Below are 14,067 nucleotides of genomic sequence, written 5' to 3' on the forward strand. Positions count from 1 at the left end.
TTTGATAAGCCAATGATGGCTTCTTCGCGAGTTCCTGCTTGCAGGAGGATCTAATATACATACAATACATACAAATACATACTGTATGTATCTTAACACTGATATGCAATTTAACCATTTTGCATAGCATTTTGCTACAGGTAGATGCAAAACTGGATTAATTACTCCTTGCATTTTTACTTTACTATTTGAAATTAAGTATCAGGACAGATGCTCAGTGGTATCCATCAGGATGGCAAATAAACCTCTACTGTTGCATAGCATTTACATACTGTACACTCTGAATAATGTGTGGCAACTTATTGTTGATGTCTTCTATTATTACAGAAATTTTGGCACCTTCCAAAGGCACTATGCAAGGCCAAATCGATCACCATTATTAGTTCCTGTCATGGGTTAAACATGTTCCCCATCAATGTTCCTCGTTAAATTGCCAAGATATTCAAAACAACTGCAATGTACTGTATTCCGATTGGCTATTTGTACAGTACGTTCGTTTGGTCTATATAGTGAAAACCCCATGTCTCCCTGATAATTTTTATTTATTGTTTTTGTCACAGTTCATACAGAATATATCCTGTCGACCTGACAACTTGTTTGTTGATAATACAGTGAACTTATGGTGCCTTTACACTAGACCCGGAACCGATCTCCCTGATCTTATCAGGTAATCATATCACCGGTATCAACCATAACATGCTTGATCCCGTGTGAATTTAGCTGCTACTGTGATCCCTCCTCCTGCACAGGGGCGAGTGCTTAAGTGGATTAAGTGGCTTCCAGACTACTTCAGTTTACACACTGGTTATATATGCAGCACTACGTGCTCAACTGCACTGTGAAGTTCCCAAGAGGAAGTTTGTCGTTGCATATAACGCATAAAGGTCAGCGATGATCTTGGGTCACCGTTGATCCTACACGCATGATCTCTTGCTGGGGGTCTGATCCTCCCCCCCCCTCATTGCCAGGATCTAAAATCGGAGGATCAGATCCAGATTGAACTCGAGCAAGGATCTGATCCTGAGCAGGAGATCAGATCCGGATCTAATGTAATAAAGCCACCTCAGTTTAAACCTGAGACCAGGCTCTCCTAGCCGTTATCAAAGTCATTTGAACTTGACATTTTCCAAAAATTGTTATTTATGGAATGAAAAGTACTTTCAGAAATCTGTCAGTTTAACATAATGTATCGCACAATATTATGAACATACACTGTCAACTATTTGTTTCTTTAACTAAGTACTGTACAGTAGTCTGAAAGAGTGAGAAAAAAGAGTTAGAGCTATAAATGACCAAAAGTTAATTTAAAAGTCAATTTTCAAAACCATTTTGGTTTGTGCAGTTCTTTAGTGTTTTGACAACCCTGAGTTCCTGTTGGTTCCTCACTGCTCCAATGTCTTAACATCATAAATTTATTTACTTTCTTTTGCATTTTAATAATAATGTAATCATAATAATCAGGCAGTTACTTTGCATGACGCTTAAAGCGACCGCGAATATGTGAAAGGCGCTAATATGGACTACAACATTCAGGTTACAGTAGGTGCCTTCCTATTCAACATTTAACTGACATTTGGAATCTTTCCAATTAAGGAAGTCATTTCGATGATAAACCCACCTTACTATGTATGTATGAATGTATTTTACATCCTCCTGCAAGCAGGAACTCGCGAAGAAGCCTCATTGGCTTATCAAAGCCGCAAGCTAATGAAAGTCAGTCTCTTAGATTCATATGTAACGTCCATGATTATGAATTGTCAACAACTCTGTAACTGGACGACATACATTAATCTTGGAGTGACTCGAACTCGGGACCTTATGATTGAAAGGCACCGGCGTTAACCACTGAGCTTAAAATCCTGGCCAGGTATGACCCCGGCCAGGTATCGAAGCCAAAACCTCCCGATTGCTAAGCCTCAATTGAGCCTTCAAATGCCAATGCCTTTATCCACTCATCCACAGCACCAGTATAATATATTACAAGCCTTAATGATGACTTTAATCCCTAGATTAGGACAGACTCAAAAAGAAATTAAATATTAACACTCAGCAGTCTTAGTATCACAGAAGGTAAATAGGCTGTAACTTCCCGGAAACTGTTCAACCTTCCTTTTTGATTTGACAGCATTTGGTTGTTTTAAAATCATTGTGACAGTTTATGTGTCATGTTTAGTCGGTGAATAAAGATGCACCCCCAAACTTAGCCATACCGTAGTGTCACACATTTTAATACACAGCATGAGTGTCCATTTGACTACATGAAGGATACAGAGATTAAGATTAAAAGATTAAAGGAAATGGCTAACATTTTTTATTAATGATTGGTCTTGTTGTAAGTTGTAACCAACTTTAGCCCTGTAAGTAACTGTAATTAATTAGCTGAGGGTGAAAATTGCTTACCTGTCTCCCCACAACCTCAGCACTCTTGCCGTACCTTGCCTATAGAGTGAACCTTTTGAAAGAGGTGCCATGTGTTTGTAAAAAATAAATATTTTAAGTAATATTTTAATTAATTTGAAAAGTATATACTAACTACTGGCTGAAATATTTGAAATTTCACTTTAAACTACTTATTTTCTTTTGTTTTTTTGTTTTGCTAACTTTTTGCAACACATACTGTACACTATGGATGCAGAATTCAATGACAACTGCTGCAATTAAAGCATTAACTGCTAAACTTATTCTATCATCTTATATAATTTCGACACCATATGGAGACATATAACATACCGTACAGCAGAGCAGTACAATACCATCTCTTACTGTATGTCTTAAAATGTCTGAAAAGTCAACGGAACTGTGTCATTACCATATGTAGCTTGTACTACAGTAGTTATAAATATGGCAGGACATAATAACCATAAGCCAGTGACTTTGTACAGAATACTGTACAGCCCAGTACTTTAAACATCTCTTTTGATCTTGTTGTAAAGTACTCTTACAGGTCACGGAAGTAACTCCTTGTCCATTGCTTTCATAAATGAGGACTCTTTCATTCCTGGAAACGTATGCATTCTTTACCTTCTTTGTAATACACCACCTTACTTTTAACAAAACATCATGACCTTATTTTTTTGGTTTTCTTTAGTACTGCGGCTCTAGTGGCGCAACTTTGGCTCTGCCGTTCTGAGCTCTAAAAGTAAATATGCTGTATGCTACCCTTGCTAGCACATGTATACATATATATGCCTATTGGCTATTAAAGATCATGTGTAGCATGATGTTCCCCTTCGAGGGGAATCGTGATACACACCTGACGATGATCACAGTCACAGTCCCGATGCAAGGGGACTGGGGTTGAGAGCGGATCAGTCGTTCGGTAGTGTGGTTTTTCATGCCCAGGTTAACTTTCCTGGGTGACTTTTTGTTTTCTATGATGGAGATGGGTTTTGCAAATTCTGAATCTAAAATATTGAAGGTCTTTAAACATGACATTGGTTCCAATGTCAACACTGGTTTACCTTGAAAGTATGGTAAGAGAATAACAAACTAAAGGAAACGATTATAATATTAGGAGACACAAACCAAAGCATCGTGATTGGTCTAAGGACGGTATATACGGTAGAGATACACTTTCAGTGACCAACAACTTTACAAAACAGCTGCAAGAAATCTTATTCCCATTTACCAGATCTATCAGTTTTAATTATCACACACACACACACAATGCAGAAGACTTGATCAAGTCTGATGAAGTCACCATAGCAACCATGTGTTTCAGTTGTAAGGATTTTCTTTACTTGGCACTATGACATCACAGATTTACCGCAAAACATGGCAGCCCCAGAATATCTCCCAAACGGAGCATGAGTTTCCTTAGCCGTCTGGTTGGGGGGGGGGGGGGGGCGGGGAAGGGGTTATAACGAAGAACATTGTCATGTAAGCTACTGTAATGACGATGAATGGGTTAATGTCCCCTTGACAAGTGCAACGAAGAAACTTCACCACGAGCAAATGCTTTGCTTTAAAGTTTCAACTACAGTATAAAACAAATATAAAAAACCTTTGTTTCATGATTGAATATTTTTGCACCAGTTTGTGATTGATGTATGTACAGGTTGTTCATGTGATTTTCATTTTAGGTGAGAGTTTGATAGATGATATTATTCTGGATGATGAGGAACACCTTCATCGGTTTGGTAAGATTATTAACTCTCTTTTCTGCCTGTAGAGACCACCGCTGCCTGAGATCCGGAGACTGCATCCTATTTAACCACTCCAATATTTAACAATGTGATTGAATCCTTCTCAACCTATTAAACCACTCCAATATTTAACAATGTGATTGATTCCTTCTCAACCTATTAAACCACTCCAATATTTAACAATGTGATTGAATCCTTCTCAACCTATTAAACCACTCCAATATTTAACAATGTGATTGATTCCTTCTCAACCTATTAAACCACTCCAATATTTAACAATGTGATTGAATCCTTCTCAACCTATTAAACCACTCCAATATTTAACAATGTGATTGAATCCTTCTCAACCTATTAAACCACTCCAATATCTAACAATGTGATTGAATCCTTCTCAACCTATTAAACCACTCCAATATTTAACAATGTGATTGAATCCTTCTCAACCTATTAAACCACTCCAATATTTAACAATGTGATTGAATCCTTCTCAACCTATTAAACCACTCCAATATTTAACAATGTGATTGATTCCTTCTCAACCTATTTAACCACTCCAATATTTAACAATGTGATTGAATCCTTCTCAACCTATTAAACCACTCCAATATTTAACAATGTGATTGAATCCTTCTCAACCTATTAAACCACTCCAACATCTAACAATGTGATTGATTTCTTCTCAACCTATTAAACCACTCCAATATTTAACAATGTGATTGAATCCTTCTCAACCTATTAAACCACTCCAATATTTAACAATGTGATTGATTTCTTCTCAACCTATTAAACCACTCCAATATTTAACAATGTGATTGAATCCTTCTCAACCTATTAAACCACTCCAACATCTAACAATGTGATTGATTTCTTCTCAACCTATTAAACCACTCCAATATTTAACAATGTGATTGAATCCTTCTCAACCTATTAAACCACTCCAACATCTAACAATGTGATTGATTTCTTCTCAACCTATTAAACCACTCCAACATCTAACAATGTGATTGATTTCTTCTCAACCTATTAAACCACTCCAATATTTAACAATGTGATTGAATCCTTCTCAACCTATTAAACCACTTCAACATCTAACAATGTGATTGATTTCTTCTCAACCTATTAAACCACTCCAATATTTAAACAATGTGATTGATTCCTTCTCAACCTGTTAAACCACTCCAACATCTAACAATGTGATTGATTTCTTCTCAACCTATTAAACCACTCCAATATTTAACAATGTGATTGAATCCTTCTCAACCTATTAAACCACTCCAATATTTAACAATGTGATTGATTTCTTCTCAACCTATTAAACCACTCCAATATTTAACAATGTGATTGAATCCTTCTCAACCTATTAAACCACTCCAATATTTAACAATGTGATTGAATCCTTCTCAACCTATTAAACCACTCCAACATCTAACAATGTGATTGATTTCTTCTCAACCTATTAAACCACTCCAATATTTAACAATGTGATTGAATCCTTCTCAACCTATTATACCACTCCAATATTTAACAATGTGATTGATTTCTTCTCAACCTATTAAACCACTCCAATATTTAACAATGTGATTGAATCCTTCTCAACCTATTAAACCACTCCAATATTTAACAATGTGAATGAATCCTTCTCAACCTATTAAACCACTCCAATATTTAACAATGTGATTGAATCCTTCTCAACCTATTAAACCACTCCAACATCTAACAATGTGATTGATTTCTTCTCAACCTATTAAACCACTCCAGGGCAGGTCCAAGCTATTTGCACTGTGACGTACGGGACATTTCAGAGACTTAAGTGTGTCTAAAAGTTATAAAATTTTCCAGAAACTTTTTCAGGTTTTCATATTTGTTATTGCTGCTACTTTATTACAAACTCATGAAGATTTCTTACACTTGCTTTAATTAGGTCCCATCTTAATTAATGTACAGTGTGACGTACGGGACCAGAGAATTTTGTGTTTTTTTTGCTAAAGAGCAATGCTGAAATCCCTCTGAAATTAGGAGGGCAGTGATCAAGCTGTTATAACTAATGAATAGCCTAACCTTCCAAGGGCTAAGCTGTAACATATTAGAAAAAAATATGAAGCCATTCCAGTTCAGTGATTACACAAACGAAAATTGTCCTGTGACGTACGGGACATGTGACGTACGGGACAATTTGTCCAAATAAAAATTGACTATGAAAACTCATATTTTTATTCATGAATATACCATAACAAGCTGATTTCTACATAAAAACATTAATTTGGATATGCCAGAACAATGTCATTGGTAATTTAATGCCATATTTCCTTCTTTCGGGGATCGAAAAGAGCAGTGACTGTACTTGTGAGATCATTCCACTACATAAAACATGGAATGCGTAAAGTATAAATCTACTCTACACATTCATCAAATACTCATAACATCAATTTTAGCTTTGTTAGACCACAAATGATCCAAGATGCAAGTTTTGGTGCAAAACTGTCTCGGTATATACTGTACAACACTGTATCATACTCCACACTATTGACCCTCAAGTTGAAATATGATCCATCCCATTCAAAACATACCAAAATGTCCACAGTAACATCCACATAATGTTTATCTATGAAACTAGTACAACAAAGAAAACTCTATAGACCTAATACTGGTTACCAGACCAAATACTCATCATAACATCAATTCTAGCTTTGTTAGACCACAAATGATTCAAGATGCAAGTTTTGGTGCAAAACTGTTTCCAGTATATACTGTACAACACTGTATCATACTCCCCACTATTGACCCTCAAGTTGAAATATGATCCATATCCCATTCAAAACATACCAAAATGTCTGAGGTAACGTCCACGTAATGTCCATCTATGAAACTAGTACAACAAAGAAAACTCTATAGAACTAATACTGGTTACCAGACCAAATACTCATAACATCAATTCTAGCTTTGTTAGAACACAAATGATTCAAGATACAAAGGTTTGGTGCAAAACTGTTTTGGTATTTACTTTACAACACTGTATCATACTCCCCACTACTGACCCTCAAGTTGAAATATGATCCATCCCATTCAAAACATATCAAAATGTCCACAGTAACGTCCACATAATGTCCATCTATGAATCTAGTACAACAAAGAAAACTCTATAGACCTAATACTGGTTACCAGACCAAATACTCATAACATCAATTCTAGCTTTGTTAGACCACAAATGATTCAAGATGCAAAGTTTTGGTGCAAAACTGTTTTGGTATATTGTATACTGTACAACACTGTATCATACTCCCCACTATTAACCCTCAAGTTGAAATATGATCCATCCCATTCAAAACATATCAAAATGTCCACAGTAATGTCAATGTAATGTCCATCTATGAAACTAGTACAACAAAGAAAACTCTATAGACCTAATACTGATTATTGAACAAACTCATGAGTGATTGTCCTCTGCAAAAATTGGGCGAGCAAAACTCTACACTTGTAACTAAAAATCTCAATGTCTACTATCTAAGTTCAGGACGCAAGAACATTGTTGCACAGTCATGATAGTCACACTTCACAATAGGCCTACGAAATGTTGAAATGCAAACTCAACATTCTTGAAGTCGTCCTCATTCAACGTCAATGTTGAATAGCATTGTAGATGATTCTGTATCCCACACACACACACAATTGACTTCCCGATAGTATATTGAACAACACCTGGGCTGTTGGTGGTCATCAGTCAATGGTTTATTTGAAGCCATGTTGTGCTCTTCAGGCATGCAGGTATTATAAGTTGCAACTACCATCTTTCAACAAAATAAATTGGTAAGCATTGGAAGGTTTCCAGTAGAGGTCCCCATTGAAGCCCATGCATGTTTATTATGTATAAATACAGGGTTTCCCCCACACTATGTCCTGTACGTCACATTTTGTCCTGTACGTCACATTTTTAATTTTGATAATTAGATTTGCTGTGAATATTTTTTCAATTTTTTTGGGATGGATTTTGTTGAACAATGTTCTTAATTAGAACTTTACAGAATATCACCAAAAAAAAATTGTTCGTCCATATCAAAACTTGAAAAAAGTGCTGAAAATTGTGACGTACGGGACATCAGTATTTGGACACTAGCTAATTAGCATATTTAATTGATGAACCCCCAAACATAATATGTCAAAATTATTGGAAGGAAGGGTGTATCATGTCCCACATAACTTATATTCAATAAGTTCATATTGCTGGCAGGGAAATAGGATTCCAAATGTCCCGTACGTCACACTGCAACTTGAATTTATGCAAATTAGCTGGCTGTAATTGTTCGAATAGGCAAAAAAAATTTAAAAAATTATGAAAATCTGAAACTTCAATAATTCAGCTTTAACATGACACCACATTTAGGGTGCATTAGTAAAGTTTGAAATTTGGCTTCTAGGGATACAATAGCTTGGACCTGCCCTCCAATATTTAACAATGTGATTGAATCCTTCTCAACCTATTAAACCACTCCAATATTTAACAATGTGATTGAATCCTTCTCAACCTATTAAACCACTCCAACATCTAACAATGTGATTGATTTCTTCTCTGGTTTGCTCGACCTCTAATATGCCTTTAATGGTAACCCAGAGACCTTGCCCTCTACTCACTTAATCCTTTTCCACATTTTTTTGTTTTTTTTGCTGACATCAAGGTCTGCTTTCCCAGTTTTTGAAGGTCACACATGTCATATGACAGTCAATTTTTTTTTATGTCACAGAAGTGTTATATTTGCTATTAGTCATGCTAGATTGCAGGGGTATATACTGCACCTGAAACCATGAATGGAAGATTGTTTCTTATAGTTGATGCCCACAAAGGAGTGTCACAAATAAAAAGCTGGTAATCTCTGATCTTTCCTGGTTCTCATTTAATCGTGGGACAAACTTTAACTCCACATTAATTAATTGAAAATTTGAGCAAATGGTATGGCAAGGAATCACAAAACCAACTGGCTTTCTGTTATAAACCTTTTTAAAAGTTTTTAGTGCATATAGGGACTAGGTCTTTAATTGTTGAGATTTGGGAAATCTATGAGGGTATGGAAAAGATTATGTAAAGAAAATAATAAGCATATGAAATACTTATAAACCTTAGAACTGTTCTATTCTGCAAAAAGTTTTCAATAAAAAGAGAAATAAAGATTGATCTCTTGAAATGTCAGTGTGATATTTTCAGAATAGGAATTTAAATGGTTTATATAATAGGATGTTTTTGGTCTTCTTTTTCTATATTATAAATTATATTCTTGTTATTTGTCTCTTTTTTTTTGGGGGGGGGGGGCTGTTGTCTACATTGAAACTGTTATATGTGAAAGAGTTTATTACAGCTTTGATTGCACATACTGCACAAGATAAAATTTAGACACATTGGTTTTTGGAATTTAAAAGGACAAAAGTTTATCATACATAGTTGTATAATATTACACACTGTGTGATGCAGGGCTTATGAGTTGTTACAATAAATCAGGTAAACAACATCTATGGCTGCGCTATGGACAGACGAAGCAGTTAGATTGAATTTTCTTAAGAGTTAATATATTGACCATGTTGAAATTTAAATTGTTCCCTCTCCTTGTTTCCTTTGGTCTGGTAAATTTACTCCAGGGCTGTAAAAACTGCTTGCAAATTGTAAATATTCACAACTTGGTCTGCAGGGAATATGATATATACTGCTTTCATATATATGCTCTGATCGATGATCTATGAATGTTATACCCCAGAAAGTAATAAAGTTTATTTCACTAAAGTATGATGAGCAAATGGTGTGTTGAGGAAGTACTACAAGTCTGGGTTTATTACTTATATATATATAGTACGTGTTTTAGTTGAAAGTGGAAGTGTACGTTGGTAGAGAAGCATCGAGGTCAAAAAGTGCAATCATTGTTGTCTCCGAGAGTCGAATAAGTGTTAAAATGTGAGACGTTAGTCGAGATCCCTTTAACATGATCGCACCCACGCCCGTAGATACCATGGTCCTGCATAGCAGCACCGTGACAATGGTGTTTGTCAGCACCGTGACAATGGTGTTTGTCAGCACCGTGTCAGCACCGTGACAATGGTACGTGTGATTAGTTTTGGTTCCTGCTGGTTCTGATCCTTTTAAGTCTCACAATATACATGTAATGCAGAATCAACAGCTGATAGGTTTGAAACTATAGAAACTGTAGATAGAGACTCTAATTGACATAGGTTTGATATTGGGCATGGGGTGGGGGGGGAGGTGGGGTGGAGTGGAGTGCAGGGGGCACACCAGTGTATGTTCATGGTGGCGCCACACTGTACTGTGAAATTTTACATTACGTGTAAAGCAAGGTTAAATATATATGTCAGATACAACAACGCACAAGTATAACTTCCATTAGCAATTGCTATATATACAGTATAGTCATATGTTAGGTATCTACAGTAAAGAACAGTACACTGGTACTCAAGTTCAACAGTTACTATATACTGTAGCAATGTTACTGGCCATAGTCGCTACTGTGTATCATATCATGAAAAATAATCAATGATGTGTATACATGCACTTCCTACTCTAACAGCATTCAAGTAGAACAAGTTTCACGTTCTGCGTGAAACTGTGTTTGTATTGGGTCTCAAAGAAAAGGAAGTTTACCACACTTTGACATAGAATTTCAGGAATTTGGTACAGTAAATAAATTTGAATCTGTCCTTTGGACATCACACTGGGCCAAGAAATAAGTTGAAAACATATATAGTAGGTAATGGGTTGATCTGAAATTTGTGATGGTTGCTTATAATGAAATAAGGTGAAAACATATATTTATAATACAGTAGGTAATGGGTTGATCTGAAATTTGTGATGGTTGCTTATAATTATAGACTCAATGACGGGACTAATTTGATACGCAGTATCTCACAGACTGACAGTTTGTTAGTTTGCTGGGTTGCTTGTTGTACTGTCTACAGGCTTGAGCGAGAGAGTGACTAGTTTGTTAAGATGGTGTTGTTACGAACACAGGCAGTCGTAGAGGTATTGGGAGAGGTGGGACCACTCTACTGGTCCTCATTTCTTCACACCAAACCAAGGGACAGTTCATGCCATCCCATCCTAACTCTAAAACCCCTCAACAAAGAGTATGTACACCAAATTACATATGGGAACTCTAGCGCTTATTATCCCATTACTCTGAAATGGTAGGTGAGCGGCCGGGAGCATCGATCTAAACGACGACCACTAACATACATACCAATACACGAGAAACATGGACGATATCTAGCCTAAAGATGCGAGGGAAGAGACTGCCAGTTCGCGGCACTACCATTCGGCCGGTCCGCATCTCCCGCAAGTGTTTACCAGAGTGGCGGGCCGAGTTGTCTACCTCCTCAGGAAAAAGGGGTTTGACACTGTGTACCTCTATGACTGGCCTATAGTAGGAGAGTCACAAGAGAACAGCGTACGTAAAACCCTAGAATTTCCTACAGGGTTTAGCTTGGATAGTGAATGGTGTGATATGGAACCTCATCCCTGCACAAACCGTCCAGTTTCTGGGGGTGGTACTGGTACTTCTCATGGGAGAGAGAATCAGATAGGCGGTGGAAGCTAGTAGACGGAATTTTATCTAAACAAGAGTCTCCAGCAATAGATGTGGCTAAGGTCATTTGGGCTGATGACCAGCATGGTGGATGTAGTCTCAATAAGCAGACAGAATGAGACACTAACAAATTCATCTGCAGGCGGTCATCGACCCAAAGAAACTGGACAAGCAGGCACAAGTCTTTGAACAGAGGAGATAGTTTCCAATTCTCCGGTTGTGGTCCACCACAGAGCATTGGAGCCAGGGTACAAGCAGGCACAAGTCTCTCGAACAGAGGAGATAGTTTCCAATTCTCCGGTTGTGGTCCACCACAGAGCATTGGAGCCAGGGTACAAGCAGGCACAAGTCTCTAGAACAGAGGAGATAGTTTCCAATTCTCCGGTTGTGGTCCACCACAGAGCATTGGAGCCAGGGTACAAGCAGGCACAAGTCTCTCAAACAGAGGAATAGATTCCCATCTCTGGTGGTGGTCCACCCCAGAGCATTGGAGCCAGGGTTATACGTACTTCCAATGACGTCGATATCAATGGATGCCTCCCTAACGGGATGGGGAGCTCTCTGGCAGAATCGGACAAGGGTTTTGAGATAAGTTGCCTGGAAGCTGTCAGGGCTTCTTTCAGACAGGAGGGCTTTGAGAGGCGGCAGGCAGCTCAAGGATATCGACGATGGCAACTTGCCGACTGCAAAGATTCGGGTAGGGGTGCCACAGCAGACAATTACTTCCTGCAGTACTTGTTAAAAGGTTTAACCAGTTCACTCTTGACATAGTAGAATGTGAGTGCTAAGGTTGTGAGGAGACAGGTAAGCTCGTCACTGGTAAATATCCAAAGCCGGTTAGTTTTGGAATATCTTTAAAGTAAATTATCTGATCGTCAATACAGAAATCTTTATAGAGCCGGAATCAAATAGAGCAATTTCTATTGGTACTTGTCACGATAAGTGCCTTTCTTTTCCTCATACAGATATATACATTAATTATGTTTAGCTTGATAATAATGCATTTTATTATCCTACTGTATCTTAATCGCTTTTGATCGCTTGAACACATTCAGGCAAAGTTCAAAACCCCTACAGGCCTACCTTGATCCTGGATACCAATCTCTATACAAAGGGACTGTAAAGTATGTTTCCTTTGGTATGATAATGTTTATTCAATTGTAATTTGTAAACAACGCACAGCTCAAAGTTTAATAGCAGGTTAGGTTTATCTCTTTGATACATGCGCTTTGAATCAAACTGATATGGGATATGTTAAAATACAGGAAATTTGGAAGGATATTCATGTACATATCACTTTTTGATATTTCTTTGAAATGTAATGTTACACACAGTTTCCTGGCTCATGTACATATATACACAGCTCTTTTTGTTGTATGACTGCATAGATACACAGTTATCTATACTGCATGATCATACATACAGTAGTTGGTACGAGATCAACTGGCTAGTGTTGAATTACATGCTGTTTATTAACTGAGGCTCATCGGTACCTTTTACAAGTTTGTGGAATTTGTCTTTTGTTCTGTATTGTTGTTGTTGTCTTCTTTTCTTTTGTTGTGCCTTTTATGGGTTTTCAAACTACCAAACCTTTCAGTCCCTCCAAACACTAACAACAGTGTAGTGGATAAGGCTGATGGGTGCCAGAAGCTGGCTTGTGGCTAATGACCTTTCTATATATAGATGTGATCCCCAACACCCAATTTTCCCCGTACCCAATTCCTACTCCCTGTTTATGCATCCGCCAATAAGCAATACAAACAAATTCACACTATTCATGAATATGTCGTTGTGACTTGAGTACTATAGAACACTTGTGTCTGTCATTTGGAATTTGCTAATTTCATGTATGTACAGTATGCTACAATCTTTTCCCAGCTCCCCCCCCCCCCATACACAGTAAACACACACCCAACCTCCATCTCTCCTTTTATGTCCTAACACCATGTTCCTACCATTCTGTATCCTCATATATGTATATACATACACACACAAATATATATATAAACATATACTTGTATGTATTTATTTTGATTCTCTTTGTTAACCAACAATAGATGCCATTGTCATAATTAACCAAGCAACTTTATTGTCTGTCATCCTCTCTTATAGTAAAGCTAAGTTTGCCTGCAACTTCTTCAGTGTACATCAATGTGCATGTTCAACACCTCCTCTGTTCCCCTTAATTGCATTCCTCTGGTTTTTCACCTTTCTTACCATGTTTCCATGAGCATGTTTCAATGAATGAGTACTAATATCTGTATTTATGTAAGTACAGTATGTGTACTGTATGTACTGTACACAATACGCTTGGTTTAATATGGCTGTATGCAGTATATCATGCAACA

The 14,067-nt window shown here is 37.2% G+C and overlaps 1 protein-coding gene across 5 annotated transcripts in view; it reads left to right on the forward strand.

Moving 5' to 3' along the window:
• The window catches only part of LOC139971671 (uncharacterized), a 58,788-nt gene that overhangs the window by 13,607 nt on the left and 31,114 nt on the right, over positions 1-14,067 (forward strand). For 3 of the 5 annotated variants that reach the window (XM_071978338.1, XM_071978339.1, XM_071978340.1), the window contains one exon: positions 4,083-4,139. The exons of the other annotated variants lie outside the window; for them this stretch is intronic. In XM_071978338.1, the coding sequence (XP_071834439.1) occupies positions 4,083-4,139 (57 nt within the window). The remainder of the gene's footprint in view (positions 1-4,082; positions 4,140-14,067) is intronic. 5 annotated transcript variants of the gene reach the window in all.

Source organism: Apostichopus japonicus, chromosome 8 (assembly GCF_037975245.1).
Source record: "Apostichopus japonicus isolate 1M-3 chromosome 8, ASM3797524v1, whole genome shotgun sequence".
In the NCBI taxonomy this organism is placed as follows: Eukaryota; Metazoa; Echinodermata; class Holothuroidea; order Aspidochirotida; family Stichopodidae; genus Apostichopus; species Apostichopus japonicus.